Source organism: Parus major, chromosome 2, assembly GCF_001522545.3.
Source record: "Parus major isolate Abel chromosome 2, Parus_major1.1, whole genome shotgun sequence".
NCBI lineage: Eukaryota > Metazoa > Chordata > Aves > Passeriformes > Paridae > Parus > Parus major.
Window position 1 is genome coordinate 2,690,588 of NC_031769.1, and position 20,618 is coordinate 2,711,205.

At 44.7% G+C, this 20,618-nt stretch overlaps 1 protein-coding gene across 2 annotated transcripts in view; it reads right to left on the reverse strand.

The window, feature by feature from the left end:
- VIPR1 (vasoactive intestinal peptide receptor 1) overlaps positions 1 to 20,618 on the reverse strand; it is a 105,014-nt gene that overhangs the window by 62,006 nt on the left and 22,390 nt on the right. For both annotated transcript variants that reach the window (XM_015619938.3, XM_015619940.3), the window contains exon 2: positions 4,210 to 4,306. In XM_015619938.3, coding sequence (XP_015475424.1) covers positions 4,210 to 4,306 — 97 coding nt within the window. The remainder of the gene's footprint in view (positions 1 to 4,209; positions 4,307 to 20,618) is intronic.

Consider the following 20,618-nt stretch of genomic DNA (forward strand, 5'->3'; position numbering starts at 1 on the left):
GTTGCACACGTATCTCCTAGCTGGAAAAGCAGCTGGAGCTAAGTCCCAGTCTTCAGTGAGGCTGGGACTGCATTCCCCTCTTCTGGAATACAGAATCATGGGATAATTGGGGTTGGAAGGGACTTTTAAAGGTCGTCTTGTTCAATCCCCTTGCCATGGTTTTACCTCATCTGGCCAAATCCTCTCCAAGCCAGCAGACACCAGCACAGAGATTATCCTTGAAATGTATTATTTTTCCTGAGCTGCTCACTAAGAATCCCCTCATTTTAAATATTTTGACAACAGGCAAGACAATCTGAACAGGATTCATCACATCCTGAAAGAGATGCCTACACCTGGCCAGAACACACCAGAGATTCCCAAAACCAAGTGAAGATCCCTCGCCAGAAGTCATTCCTGTGCCGTGGTTGTTTGCCCATGTGAATCTGGTCTCTACCTCTTCCTGATTTTAATGGCAAAGAATCCACTCCTGTGTTGAATCTGTGTGCCACTGGATGCCTTTGCTAGTTATTTCAGCATGGAGTTAAAGAAAATCAGGGCAGAGGAGTGCAAGGCCAGTCCTGCTCAGGAAATCCAGCCCTGTGCATCCCACACACCCTTCCAGAAACTGGGCAAGCTCTGCCATAGAATTCTCCTTCCTCCAGCCCTGCAGAGAGGCTGTTGGGTGTCCTCTGATGTCACTGTTGGACACAAAATGATTCACACAGCTCGAGGTGTGGTGAAAGAAGAAGAAAATTTTATTTGTTCTTTCAGTATTTATAGGTTTTTGACCACGACCAGGGATTGGATAGTCAGGTCACCACCTTCCCAACCACACTGGCTGTGAGAGATGTCCATCAAAAGGCAAATCTTTAATGGAATGTATAAACACCTGTGTTTATGGTTACTTTCCTGGGAAAATGGCTAGAAATTGTGAAAACAGTATAGAAAGGCCTGATTCTCAGGGTGACAATCTGATGGTTACAAACTTCCTTAAAAGCCCAGGCTTTGATCTCACTGCCCTTTGGTTCTCCTCTGTACACACTGCCAGCTTCATCTGCTTTTCCCTGTGGATTTTCCTCTCAGTGCATCCTCTGCAGCCTTTCCTCTGCTGGAAAACAAATTAAATGCTCCTCTAAAAACTAAACTTCTCCTACTCAGAGCTGGGCAATATTTACTGACCCCAGGCTGTAGAATCACAGAATCATCAGGGTTGGAAGAGACCTTTAAAATTATCAAGTCCAACTGTCAAACCTCCTCAAATAAGGGTAAATCCACAGATACTGAATCACACTCCTAACAGGGAATAGTGGGATTCACATGGATCATCTCCTTCCCCCTGCCATGGGCAGGGACACCTTCCACTATCCCAGGCTGCTCCAAGCCCCATCCAAAATGACCTTGGACACTCCCAGGGCTGGAAGAAATTTAATCTGAAAGCCTGGATTTCATGCATGTTCATCCCCTGTGAGGAAGGGGTGGGTGTTTGAACACAAAAAAAAAAGAAAGGACGTTTTTGTTTAGAGTGGAAATCTACCTCCTTAACCAGAGCCAGTGATCAACCTCAGCACCACCATCAAGTGCTCTTAACAAGTGACTAATCTGTCTGACACATCAAATTACAGCTGTGATTAAGCCCCTCTGATCAATACAAGTGATAATGGCTCCTAAACAAAGCTTTCTTTCCAGAACGTACTGAGACACTGTGTTTGTTTCCACTCACTTGATTAGAAAGGGTAAAGAAGCACTCATTAAACCTCAAGTGATTCTCCTTCTCCTGGAAAGACCTGGGAAGTGCACCAGGTAACAAAACTCTCTGGACACAAATCAAAGTTTTACTCTGCAGATCACAGGGAGCCTCAATTGCTTTCCATCCTCCTGTTCTAGGGGATTAAACTGGGTTAAAATGATGTTTTTCCTCAGAGTTTTACTAGGATTTCTCTTTCCAGCAACACTCAGATGAAAGAGTCATCACCTTCATATGGCCTCGTATCATCACCTTCACGAGATTTCTCTCCAACAAACTTCCCCCTCACCCCCAACCGTCAAAGTTCAAAGTTTGATTTTACAGCTCAGCATTTATTGAGTTATGGAGCCCTGATCCAGAAAAAACACCTTCTTTGACCTACTTGTGCTCACATGCTCAGATCACTCTGAAGGGAACACACATCCTGTGTAGGCACTCAGAAATTACCTGTGCACACAGCACAGAACTCCATACACTCATCCACAGTCACCCATTTAAGAGCCAACAATTCTGCTTTTTCCTGTTGCCTCCTGGGCAGTTGTGTCTGGGTAATAAAGTCAGGTGTGGAGCTCCTAAATACCTGCTGATGTTTTGGGGTAAATGGATGCCAACTGCTTTCCATGAAGGAAGGGACCTTAAAATCATCTTCCAATCCCCTTCCATGGGCAGGGACACCTTCCACTGTCCCAGGCTGCTCCAAGCCCTGTCCAACCTGGCCTTGGACACTTCCAGGGATCCAGGGGTAGCCACAGCTTCTCTGGACACCCTGTGTCAGGCCTCACCACCCTCTCAGGGAAGGATTTTTTCCTAATACCCAATCTAAGCCTGTTCTCTTTCAGTTTGAAGCCATTCCCCCTTGTCTTGCCATTCCAGTTTCAGTATGTCCTCCATGGACAAAACCATTTTCCTGTGCTCAAAACTGCAATTTCTGAATCACTCCAGTTCATCATTAGTGACTGGTGGAAATGCAGATTTATCCCAGCCCAATATTTCAGCATTCCATCTGGGAAAAAACCCTCCAAAGTATTTCTGTGTACTTGCTTAGGGCGTTAATGACTTGCAACATGGTTGTGTGCCTTTACTTCAGAATTGGGAAAAATATTTGCATTGGTTTAGTTCTGCTGTTACAGAAAAAAAACCCCAAAAACCAACAAAAAAAACCTGTTTTGGATTAAACTTTCCAATGAGAAAAAAACATTCTGGAGAAGCTGAAAAAAATATTATCACTTCAACTATTTATTCTTCTTCTTTTAATGTACTGTATTTAATTGCATTTCTTTAAATATCCATGAAAACTAAATGAAACATTTAGCTGGCTTTCAGATGAAGCTTTTTATCCAGCCTGAGTTTTCCCTTTACTGGGTTCCAGAAGAACATTTCTTCAAAAGGCTCCATTTAACTGCACAGGGACACTTGAAACAGCTTCCAAATCAAAGACAACCATCCTTTAGTAGATAAAAGCAGGGGCCAAAAGCTTTCCTGGCATCCAGTGAAGCTCCTCCTGGGATCAGCTTGTCCCAGGATTCTGTTCCATCAGAACAGTCCTTCAGTCTGTGCCTGGCTGCAAACCTTGCCAGTGGAGAGTTTCCTCTTCCACTTTTTCCTCTTTCAAGAGGAGGGATGCAAATCTCAAGCAGGATTTGAGATTCATCTTCCCAGCCCTTTTCCCAGCAAACTGATCCCTTCTTTTTGGATCCTGGCACTCTCACCTAGGTCCCTCCCTACACAGCTTTTACTGACAGACACGGGGCTGGGAACTTGGGAGAGGCATTTGGAGGGGGAGAGAATCCAAATGGATGCTTTAACTTGGGGCTCTGACAGCTCTGCTGCAGGTCAGGGTGGGATGGGATGGAATGGGAAGGGATGGGATGGGATGGAATGGGATGGGATGGGGTGGGGTGGGATAACACTAAAACCTTTCTCCTTTCCTGATGATTGGAGCAGGAAGAGGGTTAAGGAGAGTGGAGACCCTTCCAGGGGATTCCTTAGTGTGGTGAGTGCTCCATGAACAAGTAGAGGCTCTCAACCCCATAAATACTTCACAGCCTTGGAGCAGCCTCTGCTTCACCACCAGAACAGGAGCAATTTTGGCATAGGGAAGGGAGGGCAGTTCAATCAAAGGAGATGGTCACAGTGACTTCTCTTGAAGTAATCCAAGGCCTGGAAGAACTTCAGCCTTTCAGTTCCCAAGGAAAAATTGGGAAAATTCCACTTCAGAGACGTGGACAACTGTGATTAAACCCACTGGAACACCTCAGTTAGGCTTTCCCAGCCTGGAGGCTGCGAGGGAACCTGCAGAGCTGCTGGAACCTTTGGCTGACTGAAGTGTGCTTTGGAAGCACCCATTTCTCTCCCTCCTGAGGAGCAGCTGGAGGAACCCTTGCTCCAGAAGCAGAAGGGCTGGGAAATGGCCTGGAAAAGGCAGCTGTGAGGCTGGGGGATGTGGGTTTGCTGACCAGGGAGGGATGAGAGCGTTGCCATACCTGAGGTCTGGTTGTCCCAGGGCAGATCTGCCAGGCACTGGCTGCGCTCCTCCTCGATCTCCTGCATGATGCTGCACTCCGGGCGCGTGCTGGACACCTGCAGGGAGGGCACAGAAGGAGACAGTGAGCAAAGCCCGTCCTCAGGGAGGCATTCCTGGGGATTCATGGCCTCGTGGAGCAAGCTGGAGCTCTCCAGGACCATTGCACAGATGTGCACCCAGTCTTATTTTATGTTCACTCAAGAGGAGGGAGAGAAACCCAGAGCCTGCTGAAAAATCAGCATTTCATTTCATTAGGAAAAAAAACCCCACAACCTATTTTTTTTGGTGATGATCAGGAACAACTCTGCTTCTTTATGCTCTGGAAACCCTGCCTGGCTAACCAACAGCACCAGCTATGTAGGGCAGGGAGACAGCAGCTTTAATATTCATGCCAGGAGCTGTGGGATCTGTGCTCCGTGGTTTATTCCCTGTCTCCCGGCTCTCACACTAATTCAAAGCACAACAAACCCCAAATCAAATAAGGACGGAATCTCTGATGCAGATTAGAAGATCAAGGAGCTCAAAAGCAGGAAATTCCCAGTGACAAGAGTTTTTCCCCTCAGGTGGATTCTCCTCCGTCGGGCCTAATCAGGTTTTGTTTGTAATACAACATTGGCCATAAATGCTCAGGTAATTAATTGTGGACTCCTCGTAACGTGCAACTCATGAACTGCCTCAATCTTAAAAAGTGGAAATGGTGAATTTTTTGCTCCAAAAAACAGAACTGGGAGCTCACACATATATCTCAGTGTCCCCTTGTCACCAACATGCTCTCAGCTTGGAGGGGACACCTTGGCCACCGCTATGGCCAGAACCTGAGGCTGCTCCAAACCCCATCGCTTTTAAAGGGATTGGAAAGGGCATTCAACGGGGAGAAAACTTTTCAGAAATGCAGCTGGAAAGAGGTGGAGAGAAGGGAATGATGTCCAGAGAGCCAAGACTTGGCTTGAGTTTATACTGTCACTGTTAAATGTTATGTGGGAAAAAGCATCAGTGGGGTGAACTTCAGGAACAGATCATGAGGACACAGGAGAAACTCTGCCAGTAAGAAGTGATTGATTCACTGTCCCCTCTTGAGGGTTTTGGGATAATCATATATTTTCATCAGAAATAGGCAGAGAAAATAAATTTTAAAAATAAATAAAAAAATTCCTGTCTCGTTTCAAAATGAGTTATTGTTCTGTTCATGTATTTGCCAGTCAAGGTTTTAAGACAAAAAGTCCAGCAATCCTTTGAAGGAACAATTGTTTGATGTAAATTTGGGTTAAATTATAAAATAATTTAGCACATTAAATTAATCTCACCATATCCTATTAACCTATCCTGCTCTCCTCCCTGTTTCGTGCCATGCCTGGTTCAGATTTTAATTTCCTTTAGGTTAGGAATGGGCCTTGATTAGTAGTGTATAAACAATTAATTATGTGGTTTTCTAGTCAAATTAAAAATAAATATAAATACAAACACTAGAAGAAGGGGAATCATTTGGAGTTGTCTTCATTCTCAAATATTTCTTTTCCCCAAAGGGAAACAGATCTTTGGAAATTTCATCTTGGCTCATCTGAAACACCATAGATTTATTTTGTTTTGATTTACAGTGCTTCTTGCCATTTTATTTTAACCTTAAAAAAGCACAAGGAGAAGCGTGAGAGATTTGCAGAACACTTTCTGGAAAAATAAAGATTGAAATGTTTTCAAAACATTCTGACTTTTTCAAAGGGAAGTTTTAACTCTCCGGACTTAAATGTTTGCCAAATTAATCTCACATCTATAAATACCTCTGCTTTTCACTTTATAAATTAATTCATACCACTCTAGCTTTGATCAGGGCTGGCAAAGCACTCTCTAGTTGTAAAATATATCTGAAATTTTTTTAAGCAGTAGCTTTTACACCAAGCCCATTAGCAAGTACTTCACTGCCACTTCTTCCCTTCACTAAAATCTCATGCTTGAACTGGATAATTCTATATTCTCCTCAATGGCCCAATATTTACTTTTGAGTAACTGGTTTTATCACCTTTAAAAAGCAAATGAGGCTCTGTTTTGAAAAGTGGGCTTGTGACAGGCTCAGATAAACTTGGTTATACAAAGAATCTTTAAAATCTCACCATTTTTCTTTCTTTTTTTTTGCCATACATCCAAAAGAAAATATATCTATGCTAGGAAAAATATGAAGAAAGAGTGTCCAGCAGCTAAAATAGTAAAATACAGAAGATCTTGGATTTTGAAGCGCTGGTACTGACTTCTTGTGAGCTTTTAGGGAAGTTGGGTGCTCACAACAACCCCAAGCAGAACTTCAGGCTGAGGGCTGGGAAAGGACCTGGGGGTGGTGGTGGCTGCACGTGAGCCCAGGTGTGCCCAGGTGGGCAGGAAGGGCAATGGCACCTGGACTGGATCAGGAATTGGTGTCCAGCAGGACCAGAGCAGGGATTGTCCCCTCTGCTGGGCACTGTGGAGGCAACACCTCCAACCCTGGGGTCAATTTTGGCCCCGATGACATTGAGGACATTCCAGAGAAGGGAATGGAGCTGGGGAAGGCTCTGGAGCACCAGAAGTGGCTGAGGGAGCTGGGAAAGGGGCTCAGCCTGGAGCAAAGTAGTCTCAGGGGGACTTTCTGGCTCTACACAACTCCCTGACAGGAGGGGACAGCTGGGTATGGCTCTTCTCCCAAGTGACAGGACAAGAGGGAACGACCTCAAGGTGCACCAGGGGATGTTTACTTTGGATATTAAGGAAAATTTCTTCACTGAAAGGGTTAACCTGGCACAGGCTGCCCAGGGCAGGGGTTGAGTCACCCTAGAGATTCTTAAAAGCCACACAGATGTGGCACTTGAGGACATGGGTTAATGGTGGCCTTGGCAGTGCTGGGCTAATGACTCCTCTTGATGATCTTGGAGATCTTTCCCAACCTTAATGATTTTATGATTCTATAAACAAAGAGTGGGATGTAATTCAGCTTCTCTGTCAGTGGGACACATCATCCTCAATTTTAGCTGAGTCAGAGCTCTATGTTTAGTCTGACCTGATTTTTTTCCATTCCTCCAAGACCACAGAGAGCAAGCAAACAGCAGCTCTGAAGGCTTTCATCCCACTCCACTGCCCATGGTTGGATGGATTCAAACTTAAGTAGCCAGCACTTAGCTGGAAAAGGTCAGTGATGTGTAAATTTAATGTCCACACACCCTTAACTCAATCAAGGTTAATAAGTAGATTCACACTGCAGGACTTCGAGTTTATGGCTCATTTTGCACATTAACTAAAGAAGCAAATAAATACCTTTATCACAGCAACCCTCCTTCAACCTCCTCAGTGATAACAGCAATAACCCTCACCTGTCACAGCTGTCACTGATATAGGCTGACAAAGGCAGATGGAATTAAAAGAATCCAAAAATATCACAGTTCTGGGCACCATTAGGAAACAGAAAATGTGGGATTTTCTGTTGTGGATCATCAGGGTGCCTGCTGAGTAAGGGAACAAGTTCATCTGCCTTAATTCCTCCCAGGTGACGAAATGCCCATGGCTGGAAAGAGCCCAAAAGAAGTGTGAGTCCTGCCTGTCAAAGTGGATATTCCCTGAAGGAAGGGCTACATAATTATCTTTCTTTGGTTTATTCCTGCTGGAAAAGTTGAATTAGACTTTGTACAAACCCACTTTACTAATTCTCCATTTCTAGGCAGTTTTTTGCTATGTTGTGTTGTTTTGTTTGGGTTTTTTCCTATGGAAAAGGCAGAGATTTTGGGCTTTGGCCTCTCTCACTGCAGTGGGCAACTGGCCATGCAGACAAAGGGCTGGGGAGCGCATGAATTCCCATTTCTTATCCAAAAAGTAAATATAAAACCAAAAGAGTGACAAGTTCTGGCTAGCTCATGCTAACAGCAGAGGGTGAACTGTAATCCAGTTCCTTGGGAATATCCATTATGGGTGAGGCTAAAACGTGGGAACCACCCCTCACTAATCCCTCCTGGCACGCCCAAAACTCCGTGTAAAGGTGTGCTGGGTTTGTCAGGGCTTTTCCAACTCATACTCTGATCCCTGAGCAGAAAGATGAAGGGAATGTTTTTCTGGATGTGGTTTCTTGCAGCCCTGAGTTCTGCAGCAGCTCTCACATAACAAGGAGTTGTAACCAAAGTCTTTATTAATGAGAGTTTTCCTTCCCTATGGATCCTGGGAATTGTTAGAGGATTACTGTGCAGTCTGCTGCTGCAAATAAAGCCTTTGCATATGCTCCTTAATTAAATACAATTCCAAGGGTTGCCACAGACTGAAGGAGCTGCAGAAATGTTTAATCTCATCTGCAGGGCCAGAATATCCAGGGGACACGTGGCAGCTCCTCAGAGACAGGTGGGATTCACAGAAGAAGGACTGCGAGCCTCGATGTGTCCCTTTCTGCTGGTCCCAGGCTGTTCCTGGGCTCACCTGGACCTCATGGACGGAGACTCCAGAGATGAGAACCAGGGTGACCACAGTGGTTACAGGATTTGGAGTCAAACAAAGTGTAAAAGTCTCTGGGGCAACAAATGTAAAAGTGCTCAGTTCTTTTCCCCAGGATTGGGATTGATGAGCAGAGAGACGGCTTTCGCCTTCGGACTGAGGATGTTTATTTTTCTTATCCGTGTTACATTCTCACAGACAGTGAGCACTTGCACACACTGACCTAGAAAGCTACAAATGGAGACCCAGGGCTCTGTCCACAAGGCCTTTTATGCATAAATTATCCAATTATCAAATGCCAACTCATTTATTTTTACTTTTAACCCAATAACCAAACACCCCTGTTCTGCACTGCGAGCTTTTCTATCCAATCACCCAATACCACCCAAAACCACGAAGAAGGCAGAAAGGCAAAGACAAGCCAATGCCCAAGAACATCCATCTTGTCCCTCATTCACTGCTATATCTCAAACTCCAAATTTTTCACCCAGTGACTTAACATAATTCTATCTAACTCACACATTCACATTCCCAGCTTCTCCACTCAGTTTTAGAAGCCTTCTCCGTGGTCTTAAATTAAACCCAGTGTTCTCTTGAGTGTCTGAGCCTGTCAGCACAGATAAAGGAACATTTTCTGTGCCTGGGGCTCCAACACGAAGGAGTAGAACTGAAAGGTCTTCAGATGATGAGATCCCACCCCTGACCCATTTCTGTTCTGGACACACAGGTGTCCAGTTCTCTGAGTGGCAGCTTCTCACCATGCCCACCTTCCCAGAGCTTCTGTGAAAACAGGAATGCAACAAGACAAGACCAAGTTGCCTTCCTAGAGTTTCTGTAACTTGACTTCAATCACTGCTCCAGGTGGAGATGAAGTTTCTTAACCCTTTCTCATGTGAACCTCTAAGGAAATGAAAGATTTTAGCAGGCAGATCTTATTTCAAGCATCAGAAATATAACCTGCCTCTGGCTTTCATGCATACTCATTATTTGTAGGAACACAGGACTGAAGGAACTTCTCTCAAAACAACAGTGGCTTTGATTTCTTCCATAACTTTATTCAGCTCTGTCTTAAAACTAGATTTTCAGATTCTTTTTTGGTTTTATTTCCTTTTAAACATCCTCAGGAAAATACAGCTTTATTCCTAAAAACCCTCTGACTGAGCCAAAAAATTCAGTGTAAAAGTGCAGGAATGAGGAAAAGGAAGACACCAAGGATGTTTTTTCTATGGTGATAGGTGACAAAATTTCCAGCAACAAGGCTGTAAAAAGCTGCAAAAGCTCTGGTGGTCTGGGGGAAATAAATTTTAGAAGAGGAAATATTTATGAAATATTAGAATTATTTGCTCTTCTGAAGGACCTTTGTGTAAGATTCCAAAACCATGTTACAGATGTTGTAACAACCTAGGGAAGTAAACTGTAAATATCAGTAATATAGGCAGAGTGGGAGATAAATCCAAGTTTAAAACACCCAAAATGTCCTGTGTGCTCTTTGTAGGATCAGTCCAGGAGGGATCTGCAAACCCTGTGGTTTTCAAACAAAGAAAAGTTATTTTCTCCTGTGACCTCTCTTATGTTGCGGATAAATTTCTCTGTGACCAACCACCAGGGAGGGACCATGGGTAGCAGCACATGTCCCTGGGAGACTTTTCCAAATTAAAGAGGTCCAGGCAAATGCCCAACTCTCCTGACTCCCACTTTTAGCTGTTCAAACCACTCTGCTTTATCTCCCTGCCAAACATAATCCTGCCAATGACAGATCCATCATTTGACGAGGAAAGCAGACGTCTTTTCCCAGCTCATCCAAGCAGGCCCTGTCAAACAAAGGCAACTTGGCCAAATCAATCCAGCAGCTTGGAGGCTCAGAGCCTTCTTTTAGTCTGATTGTCCCATTTCTGTGGGAGGGGTTGGAAGATCAAGGAAAAAGGAATGTTTTGCAAAGGGCTTGGAGAGCCAGAGGAAAAGGGCAGCTGAGCAGCTGTGCTCCTTAACTCCTTAGGGACAAGCTTGCAAATGCCTCTGCTGATAAAAAAGAGCTGAATTGGGGATTTTAAGGAAGGAGTGACACCCTGGAATTTCAGAAGTGGCACACAAGTAAAAGAGAGGCAGCACCTGAGTGAATTCAAATGAGTAGGAGACAGCTGAGATGGCTGGGTAAGCACCTTCTGCTCCTTGCCTCAAACTATCATCTGGAGCAGCCAAGGATGAGTTTCCTCCCCAGGAAGCTCAGGGTGAGGATCTAATCCAGGCTGTTGCAGGAATGGAGGGATGCTGCAACACAGAGATCAGCAGTGCTTAGATCTGCAATTACAGGGTAGTGTCCCTCATATGACTGATGATAAATAAGGGAGGAACAACAATAATTATCCCAAAACAGGTAGGGACAGGGACAGCAAAGAAGGGAAAGAAGCAGACTCCACTACCTGGAGTGCTAATTTTCTTGTAGTGTTCCCTGAATTACTGATCATTGACTACTTTTAATTTCATTTTCCCTTTGGGTCTAAGAAGCCTGGTTGAGGGAAGTCTGTTATTTTTAATAAAAATATTCCAAAATTTACCCATTAAACTATTTAAACCTTCTGGATGAAATTCAACCCCAAAGCATCTGCTCAGTCAGTGACAGGAACAGCAGGAATACAAAGGAAATGCAGATCCAGACCTGCCTGACCCCCAGGGCTCAGGATCAGGATTTGGGGATCCATGGGCAAAAAATATTTGTCAGTAATGCAAACATCTGCATCTGTCTTCACACTGATTGTCTTTCCTCACCTGAAGAGAGAAGCAGGAACTTTCAGGACATGAATCACTCCAAGCTGGAGGAACTGTCTGAAACAGGCAAAATAAACTTGTCCTGTACTGCTCCATCCAGGGAGCCTGGGGCAGCTGCCTGGGGGCTGGGTGCCTACTCTGCCAATATCTAAAGCCAAATGAGGCAAACCCTGCAGACTTGGGCTCATCTAAACAGAATCTTCCCCCTCCAGACAGCCCTGTCCTCCCCTGGTGTTCTCCCAGAGCAGGTGGAGATGGTACCCTGGCAGGATCCCTAGAAAGAAGTTGATGAATACTTGTGAGTACTCAAATCTGTTCACAGGCTGGGTTTTTTTCGAAGATACATCAACCTGGACATGTTCAGGAGAGGCCCTTGGCTCCTGCAGAACGTGCAGGTAACTTGTCAATACTGTCCTGAATTGCTGCTCATGCAGCCCTGAGTCATCTCCTGAGCAGCCACCTCTTCACTGCTGTGCACAGGGAAAACAGTCCCTGATTCATAGGCAGGCTCAGAAGGGACTGAAAAACCTCAGATCTCAATTCCTGACATTCTCCATCCATCCAGCTCTGATTCTTTCCCTGGGCAACCACAGAGTGCCCCCACCCAGTCCTGCCTGCTCTCCCCTGCACCTCCAGCTCGCTCCAGCTGTTCCCCCTGAATGTTATTTTCCTCCTGAAACCAGCCCTGGTGTCACCCCCAGCAGGTCCACAACTTTAAGCTCTGGAGTGAACTCAGACCTGGTCAGCTTCCCCAGAGAGCTTGAAGGTTTTTTTGGGTGGGGATATTGCAGGGGGATCCCAAATCCAGAGGAGCTGAGTCTGGCAGGTTGTCCAGAAGATTCCATAAGCTGGCAAGTGAGAGGTCAGGGCAGAGCCTGTCACAAAATTAGAGCTGGATCAAAACCACAGTGAAGTCCCTGAGGTTTCTCATCACATCCAGTCATTCCCTAGGATCTCTCCCACTGCCTGGGATTTGTGTACACACATCACACACACAAAACCTTTGGAAAACAGGATCCCACAGGCCTCCTGCGAGGCTGGATATTGGGCATTATTTATATTTGCTGGATAAAGCAAAGTGGGAATTCTCCAGTCCTAAAAATAGCTGCAGTGGTTTGGTTGGAGGAACAACAGATTTGGTCACAAACAAAGGCAGCTCCTGTTAACTTTTAGGGGAAGTGAAAGCCCTGAGAGTGTCTAGAAATCCAGTGTGAACCCAGTGTGGCCAGACCACGAGGAAAGGAAGGGCTGGAGTGACAGACACCAGGCTTGCCCTGAATTCCTGCTGGAAACCCAGTTTCTAAGCTCCAACTTCACCTGCAGCTCTGGGGCTGTTTGGAGAGGAGTTAAATCCTGTCAACAGCTTCTCACTGGTTTTTTTTTCACTGCACTTAGGTAAGGACAGCGAAGGGAATTGCTACAGAACAGCTTTAAACTGAAAGAGAATGGGTTTTGATTGGATATTAGGAAGGAAATTATTCACTGGCAGAGTTTGCCCAGGGAATTTGTGGCTGCCCCTGGATCCCTGGAAGTGTCCAAGGCCAGGTAGGACGGTGCTTGGAGCAATCTGGGATGGTGGAAGGTTTAGTATCAGCATCATACCCTGAAGAACAAGGAGGAGATAGAGACAAGAAAAAGAGAAAACAAAAAAAAGAATGGAATGCATAAAATAATCCTTCCTATGGGTTATGCAATCCAGCAGTGCCCTTCTATAACACAGTTTGGGATAAGGTTTTAACCTTCTTGTCTATCAGAACCTTCCACATCTTTCATTAAACCAAGCTAAGAGAAATTCCAGGACGATTTTACTATTCATACATCACTTCCATTCTAAGCAAGTGGCCCTAAACAAGGACTGTTTGTGCCACCATTCAGAGTTTTCTATGAAAATCCAGGTATGTTCCTGGAACAATCCATAAATACGTCTCATTTCAAAGAATTCACTCTCAAAGGGTTGCTTCCCTACAAAGGGGAGCACAAAAACTGCAAAGGTGTTGGCACAAGATGAGTTTGGTTCATTCAGACATTGGGAAAAAAGGAATGTTCCCTCTTTCAAATGGAGCAGAAGTGGTTCAGTCAAGGCTCTGGATGAGGACATTACTCATGGGTTTTTAAAGTATTTTTATCAGAGCCCTCTAGTGAATGGTTCTTCACAGATGGTCTGAAGCATCCAGGTGTGCCTTCCAGGAAGAAGGACATGCTGGAATGAGCTCTCAGCCTCGGGACAAAGGAAAAAGGCATTGTTCCTAAAAATGAGGGAGTCAAGAGTGGTTTGGAGCCACTCCAAGCTCAAAAGCTTCTCTGACAAAAATCAGGACAGGGCCACCTCTCCTCCTTTGGCTGGGGAGGGAGGGAAACAAAAGGACAAGTCATTCATAAAATGAGTGAAGCAGAGCAAGGTTAGAACAACCACAGGGAGCAATGCTGCCATGGAGAAAAAGGATTCACAAAAATGGGGAAAACCGCGTAGAAAGTGAAGAGATCCTGACGTAAGCCAGCACAGGATGGGCACATGGACAGAGCTGATTCAGAAGAACAGAACATGCTGGAGAACACTGATTGTCCAGGAATCTCCTGGAGGAAAGCTTCTAATTACATTTCAATTTGCCAGCTTTAAGACATTTTTGATAACCCTCCTGTGCCCAATGGCCAGTGCACATAGAGGACATCATGCATCTGAGCAGCTGCTGAGGAGGGACATTCCCATCAGGACTTAGCAGCCTGACTATAGATTTTAGGAGGAATTTAACAGTCCTGGAGGAGTAAACATTACTGGACTCAGTAAACAAAGCTGTCAGCACCCCCCTGCACAGTGCTGTGTGTAGGGTCAGTGTGAAGACACAGGAATAATTCAAACTGTGGCTCCACTCCTGGTGGCTGAAGAAGGAGATAAAGCCACAGGTTGAACAGGTTGTAATGTGAGCCTAAGAGCCTGGAACACAGAGGAAAAGGGAACAAATAGGACATGACACACACTCACCCACCCTGTCTAAACCAGGCATGCACACAGCTCTTCCACCTGAGGAGAGCACTGACGTCTCCCCAGGAGCCCGAGGGCCACGTTTAATTCTTCTGACAGTTCCCACCACCTTCCTCATCACAGTGCTTATGGAGGGATGCTGTGACAGGGCTGCATCCCCACCACCCTGAGCACACAGCTGAGTGCCAGGTGGGACAGGGGATCCCAGTGACGTGCCAGATGATGGAAATATCCACGTTCCAAACCCAAACAACCCGCCAGCAACTTCCGTGTTTTAAACACAGAATCATGGAATGGTTGGGGTTGGAGGGGACCTTGAACATCTTATTCCAACCCTCTGCCATGGGCAGGACATCTTCCACTATTCCAGGTTGATCCAAGTCTCATCCAACCTGACCTTGGACATTTCCAGGGATGGGCCATGGTGAGGCTTGACCAGGAAAGTGTTTTCCAACAGCTTTAAGAAAGCAAGGATCAAACACTTTTGTCTTCTGCAGGGATTCACCACCCCAGCTTGGCTGCTGGGTGAGATCTTTGCTTCCCATCCATCCCTGAACAAAGCCAGCTTCCAGCACCCTCAAACTGTGCACCAGGTTGTGGTGAAACTGATGTTCAGGAAGATAATTAATTCTGCTTTATTCCCCCAGGCACTTCCTTTTGTCATTCCTTACCTGCTAACAGCACAGATGGGGGAAAGAGATTAGAGGGAAGATGTTTCTGCTTTGTCTGGTTAAAAGAGAAAATATAAAAGAGCACAAATGACACAGAAACTGAGTGCTTTGATGACAGAACCAAATCTTAGTGGCACAGCATCACCAGACCTCTGTCAGGTGATACCACTGGCTGTAGATCTCAATGTTTTACAAAGGTAGTGACAGATGGAGAAACCAAAACAGAAAGCCCAAAAAAACCCCACATAAAACCAACCAAAACACCCCCCCCTCCCCCAGATTCAAAAGAATCTAAGGAAACCCCAACCCACAAAAATCTCACAAAAAACCCACAACAAAGCTGTCAGGTTGGTCTCTCTGCCTCCAAAAACTCCTTCCTTACAGAAAATAATAGACAAAGCAGTAACAAACTCCCCCTAAATACTTCACACTCTGTTCCCAGCATTTGAATGTCTCTTAAAGACCTTTCCATGTGCCGGTGTACACTGTCACATCTGTCAGAGATATGAAATATTGAAATGCTCTCCTCAAAATACCCTGGTCTGCCAGCAAAGAGCCAACAGAAAAAGGGAGAATTTGCATTGAAAAAAGTGTGGGAAAGAAAAGAATTGGGCCCTTTTTCCATGGGAACAAGAGAAAGACTTCAAATCTCAATTTAGGAATATTGGATATGAGTAGAACAACAGATTAGGCAATTAGGAAGGCAAAAGCTGAGATGGGCATCAGTGATCAGGACACCTGGGAAGAGGATCTTGGAAAGAAAACAATGTTTAGAGCAGCAGGAGGAGCAGGAAACCTCTGAGCATTGCTAGAAGTCTCAGCCTGGCTGTCAGGATCAACTCAGCTGAGCAGAAAATGCCTTTGAGCAAAAGGGCTAAAAAGAGAACAACAGGAAAAGAAACCAAGTGAGATTACTATGCAAAGAGCTGAAATTCAAGAGAAAGCCAAACATAGCACCAAAAAAAGGAGAATTCACATGGAGCCCCACCCCAGCTTCTGTTCACTGGCTTCTCCAAAGAACTGGAGGTGAAAATATAATTTTTCTAACGCAAACTGGAATAGTTACACATGAAAATGATTTAGCTTGAATAACTGAGAACAACAGGGCTGGGTGTGAAGGGGAATGGCAACTGATGTGAGGTGGAAGCCACTCAGACTGGAAAGACGTGCTCAGATGGGATGGTGGGAGTGGCACCATCTGGCTGAAAGTCAACAAAAGTAAAGCTTTTTTATATGTAGGAAGAAGAGGGGAAAAAAGATCCAGACAGCTCTCAGCAGGTTAATCTGAATTAAATACACAAAACTTTTGAACAGCACTTGAAAGCAAGAGTGGTGGAAAGTGGCAGCAAATGGAGCTGGGGACAAAACAGAAACTGTGGTTTATTGAAAGTAAATCATGGCAATGAACTTATAGGGTTGTTTTGTAAGGTGATTATTTGGTTTGGGATTTCTTTTGGAGGGGGGAGAGATGAAAGTCAGTGGGTTTAGACTTTCTGAGCCACAGTAAAAAGTCTGATTCTGTGCTAAATGGAATGGAATGACTGCCATAGCAATGGACACAAGGATTAATAAAACTGGGAAGGAACTAAAGGAGATGGCCTGGTGAAGCTGTGGATTCCTCAACCCTGGAAGTGTCCAAGGCCAGGTTGGATGGGGTTTGGAACAACCTGGGGTGCTGAAGGTGTCCCTGCCCATGGCAGGGGTGGAAGGAGTTTTTTTTTAATCACTTGTGTGTGCACCTGAAAATGGCCAATCCAGACCTGCCTGCATCTAAAGATGAGGGAAACATCCTTGAAAAGGGACAGAGAAGGATAATTTAAAGGATGCTGATGGTGCCTTTAGAGTGATCAGCCCTTCACAGCCACCTCCTCCTTGTTTAGCAGCCCCTGCCTGCCTGGCACCTTTCCATCAGGATCTTTCCTGGCATCCCTTGGTCACATCAAATCAGGACAGCAATAACACATGACAGCTCCCCCAGAAACTGTCATCCTGCAGCATGGCTACAATTTCCTGACTGGAAAGAGAAGGGAAAAAAAAAAAAAAAAAAAAAAAAAAAAAGGAAAATTAAAAAAGAAAAAAGATAGCAATTAAATTCAACTTTGGTTCTGAGGAAGAAAGCATTAAACTAAGCAAAAATTTTTTCTGACTCTCCGAAACTCCTTCAAGTGTGTAAAATCAATTAGCTGAGAGACAGGCAGCAGCATGCTGAGCAGTAAGAATATCAGTGAGGAGCACTGGGAACATTTCCTTCCACAGCAGTCACCTCCAGAAGGGTGAGAGAGGAAGAATCCAAAACTCTGGAAAGAAATCAGCCCTTCCTATTTCTGCTTCTTCTTATGTGCCTTTCAAACACCAACTGTAACATGGGAGAGCAGAGGAGGAGGCTCTCAGGTGTCCCTGTGAGGTCACCAGGATTTCAGTTCCCAAATGCTGTTCTGAGCTGTGGTGATTACAGACTGACACTCAGCCCCTCTGTGGATCACAGAAATCACAGCCCTGCACAAAGCCAGTAGAAAGAGTGGTCATTTTTGCTGATATGGCCTAGGAAACTCCTGACACTCTCTCAGTGGTTCTGAGCAATGATCTGTGGCTCTGACAACACAATTCTGAGACAGCCAGCTGCTCTGGGCAGCTGAATGCAAAAGCCTGAGCCTCAAAAAATACACAGTTCCCCACTGGTGACACTGTCATTGTCCCCCCCACAAACACAGCCACGGCCTGAGTAACCAGTTCTCCCCACTGGAGAGCTGCTGGAATTTCATCCAACACAACAGCAGTCTCAGAGGTGTGAGTTATCCCTTCTCTTGATTGCTTTAACAACCTGTCCTGCAGTAAATCTGGCCAAGGGATTCCCCCAATTAACCCCAAGGAAAGGATGCAGCCGAGGCAGCGTGGTGACCACAGCACAGGCAGTACCTGGTGCTGTCTAATCGCTGAATTATAGAAAAATTGGCTGGAAGGGATCTCAGGAGGGCTGGCCCAGCCTTTAGCTTGAAGCTGGGCTCACACCAATATTACTCTTGCTCAGCCACAGATTTTTCTACCCAAAAAAACCTTCAGGCATGGAGATTGCACAACCTCTCTGGCTGATTTGTTTTGTTTTTCAACCCTTGTAGTGCAGAAAACTGCATGATTTGTAGCTGCTCTTCAAGCACCTTCTGACTACAGCCTTGTTGAGAACCTTGAGGTCAAAGAGGAGCCACATCTCCCTCTTTTAACCAGCAAATGTTCATCTACACAGCCAGGTGTCCCTCTTTTCACCTTCACAAATAATAATCACGAGATTTGTGTTGGCAGCCTGCTTGCAGGGTAAATTGTAAGACAAAATGAAGTCACAGAGATTTCCAATGATTTGGAATAGGTAGGAGGATTGCACCTTGTTTGCAGGTGGCTGGCACAATGTACACCCTGCCTCACCACTGAGAATGGCATTGTAGGAATGATTAGAGGTCTGGGCAACCTTTTTATTTATAAAAAATAATTTAAAAAAAGTAAATTTAAAAAAAGCCCATCTAAACTTAGGGAGAGAGAAAGCAAATGTGCAACCAATCCCAAGGATATCTATTTAATGTGGGGATAAAAAAGGCTTAAATTCCAGGGACTGAACTCTCTAATGAGACAAATGAGGATTAGAAGCAAAGCATTGTTTGGGGATGGTTTACACTGCCTGGCAGGACTGGCCAGAAGAGCCTTTCAGGAGTGTCTCTTCCAAATCATTTGGGTCTGTTTGTACTGCAGGTCCAGGGAAGAACCTGATGGCTGGAGCTATGCAGGTGGCAAAGCTAAATTTCACAGAGTCAAACAGGTGAGATCCAGAGGTCCCTTCTGAACTCAGCTGACCTGATTCTGCATGAAAATGATGTTGAGTTTGCCAAGAGTAAAGGGAGAAGGTGTAATTCTTGGGATTTTTCTTTGAACCAGCAGCAAAAAAAACCAACAAAGATTAGGACAGTCCATAAGGGCCTGACTATTTTATCCCAGTTTAAAAGTACAAAACCACAGAAATGGTTTCTATAACCATTTGTCCCATCCTTTATCAGTGTCCCCAGTGATGAGACTCCACAGTGCCCTTATAGATCCTAACCCATTCCTGGGCTTCTCTCTGCTGACCATCAGAAAGATTTGATCTAATGTGAAACTCTACATTACTGTGGCTGCAACTTCAAGTTTAAATTTGCAGTTCTACCCTAACAAATTTGTGGTCCTAACCAGACTGGTTATGGAGATTTTTCTTCTCCTGCTTTTTGTTTGTGGAAGTTTTATCAAATACTTGAAGACAACTTGAAGTTGTGAGTTGTCCCTCAGTGTTTCATTTTCTAGAATAAACATCCCCAGTTATTTTTTTCTTTTTTTTTTTTTTCCCCATGGCATTTTTCAGATCTTTTATCATTTTCTGGCTCTGCCTGAACTCCAGTTTCTGGACTCCAGAACAGATACACATACTCCAGATAAAAGTCTGTCAGGGATTATTTGTTTCTTTTCCCTTGACCAAAACGAAAGTTTTGTTCCAGTTTATTGTTTATTTTGCTTGCAGCCTAACAAGTCAGCAGCCAAAAGTAAGAGGGACTGTCAATGAGCTCAGCCCAACCTCTGTGGAAAATTAATTAAAACAGGAAAAAAACCTCTGAGAATTTCTGATTTTGCAGGTGAAGTGCATAAAGCTGGGGAGGATGAAAAGTTCTGTCAGGAATAGGAACCCAGGGTAATTTTTCCAGGTCTTTCATCTAAGTCTTAGGACATATTCACCTTTCAGCAAATTAAAATATCAGTGCACCAGATGAACTTTGTGTTGCAGAGTCACAGCTGAACAGAGAAGATGAACTGCAAGGAATAACATCAACCCCAAGGAAAAGCAAGAAAACTCCCAGAAAAGGGCAACCTCCTCCAGCTCCTGAAGTGACACCACATATTTTAGTAGTTTTTGGATATGTATTCATGTCAAAACAGAAAGGTAAAAATATAGCCTTTCCCCGCAAAATAAACACCAAATGATAAAAAAAGGAATTCTTAAAAAAAAACCCCAACATTTCCACATTTTAATTCCCCTCCATTCATGCAGCCCAGCAGCTCATACACACATGGGTGAACCTCACTGAGGACTACCCACTTCCACAAATTCCTGGGAGTTCCCTTTAGTAAGGAATATATTGTCTTCAAACATCAGGAAGTTTGGACACTGAAGGAATGAAGGTAATCAGGGAATCACAGAATCGGTCTGCTATGGCTTGACTTTTCTCTGAGGGTTTGTACAGCTGACAGGACCAACAACAGACCTTGACAATCACAGAATCATTCAGGTTGGAGAAGACCATTAAGACCATTGAGTCCAACCATTACTGAGTTTTTCATTAGTAAATTTACAGACGACACTAAGCTGGGAGTGTGTGCTGTTGATCTGTTGGAAGGGAGGAGGGCTCTGCAGAGAGACCTGGATGGGTTGGATGGATGGGATCAAGTGGGATGAAGTTTAATAAATCCAAGTGCCAGGTGCTGCATTTTGGCCACAACAACCCCCTGCAA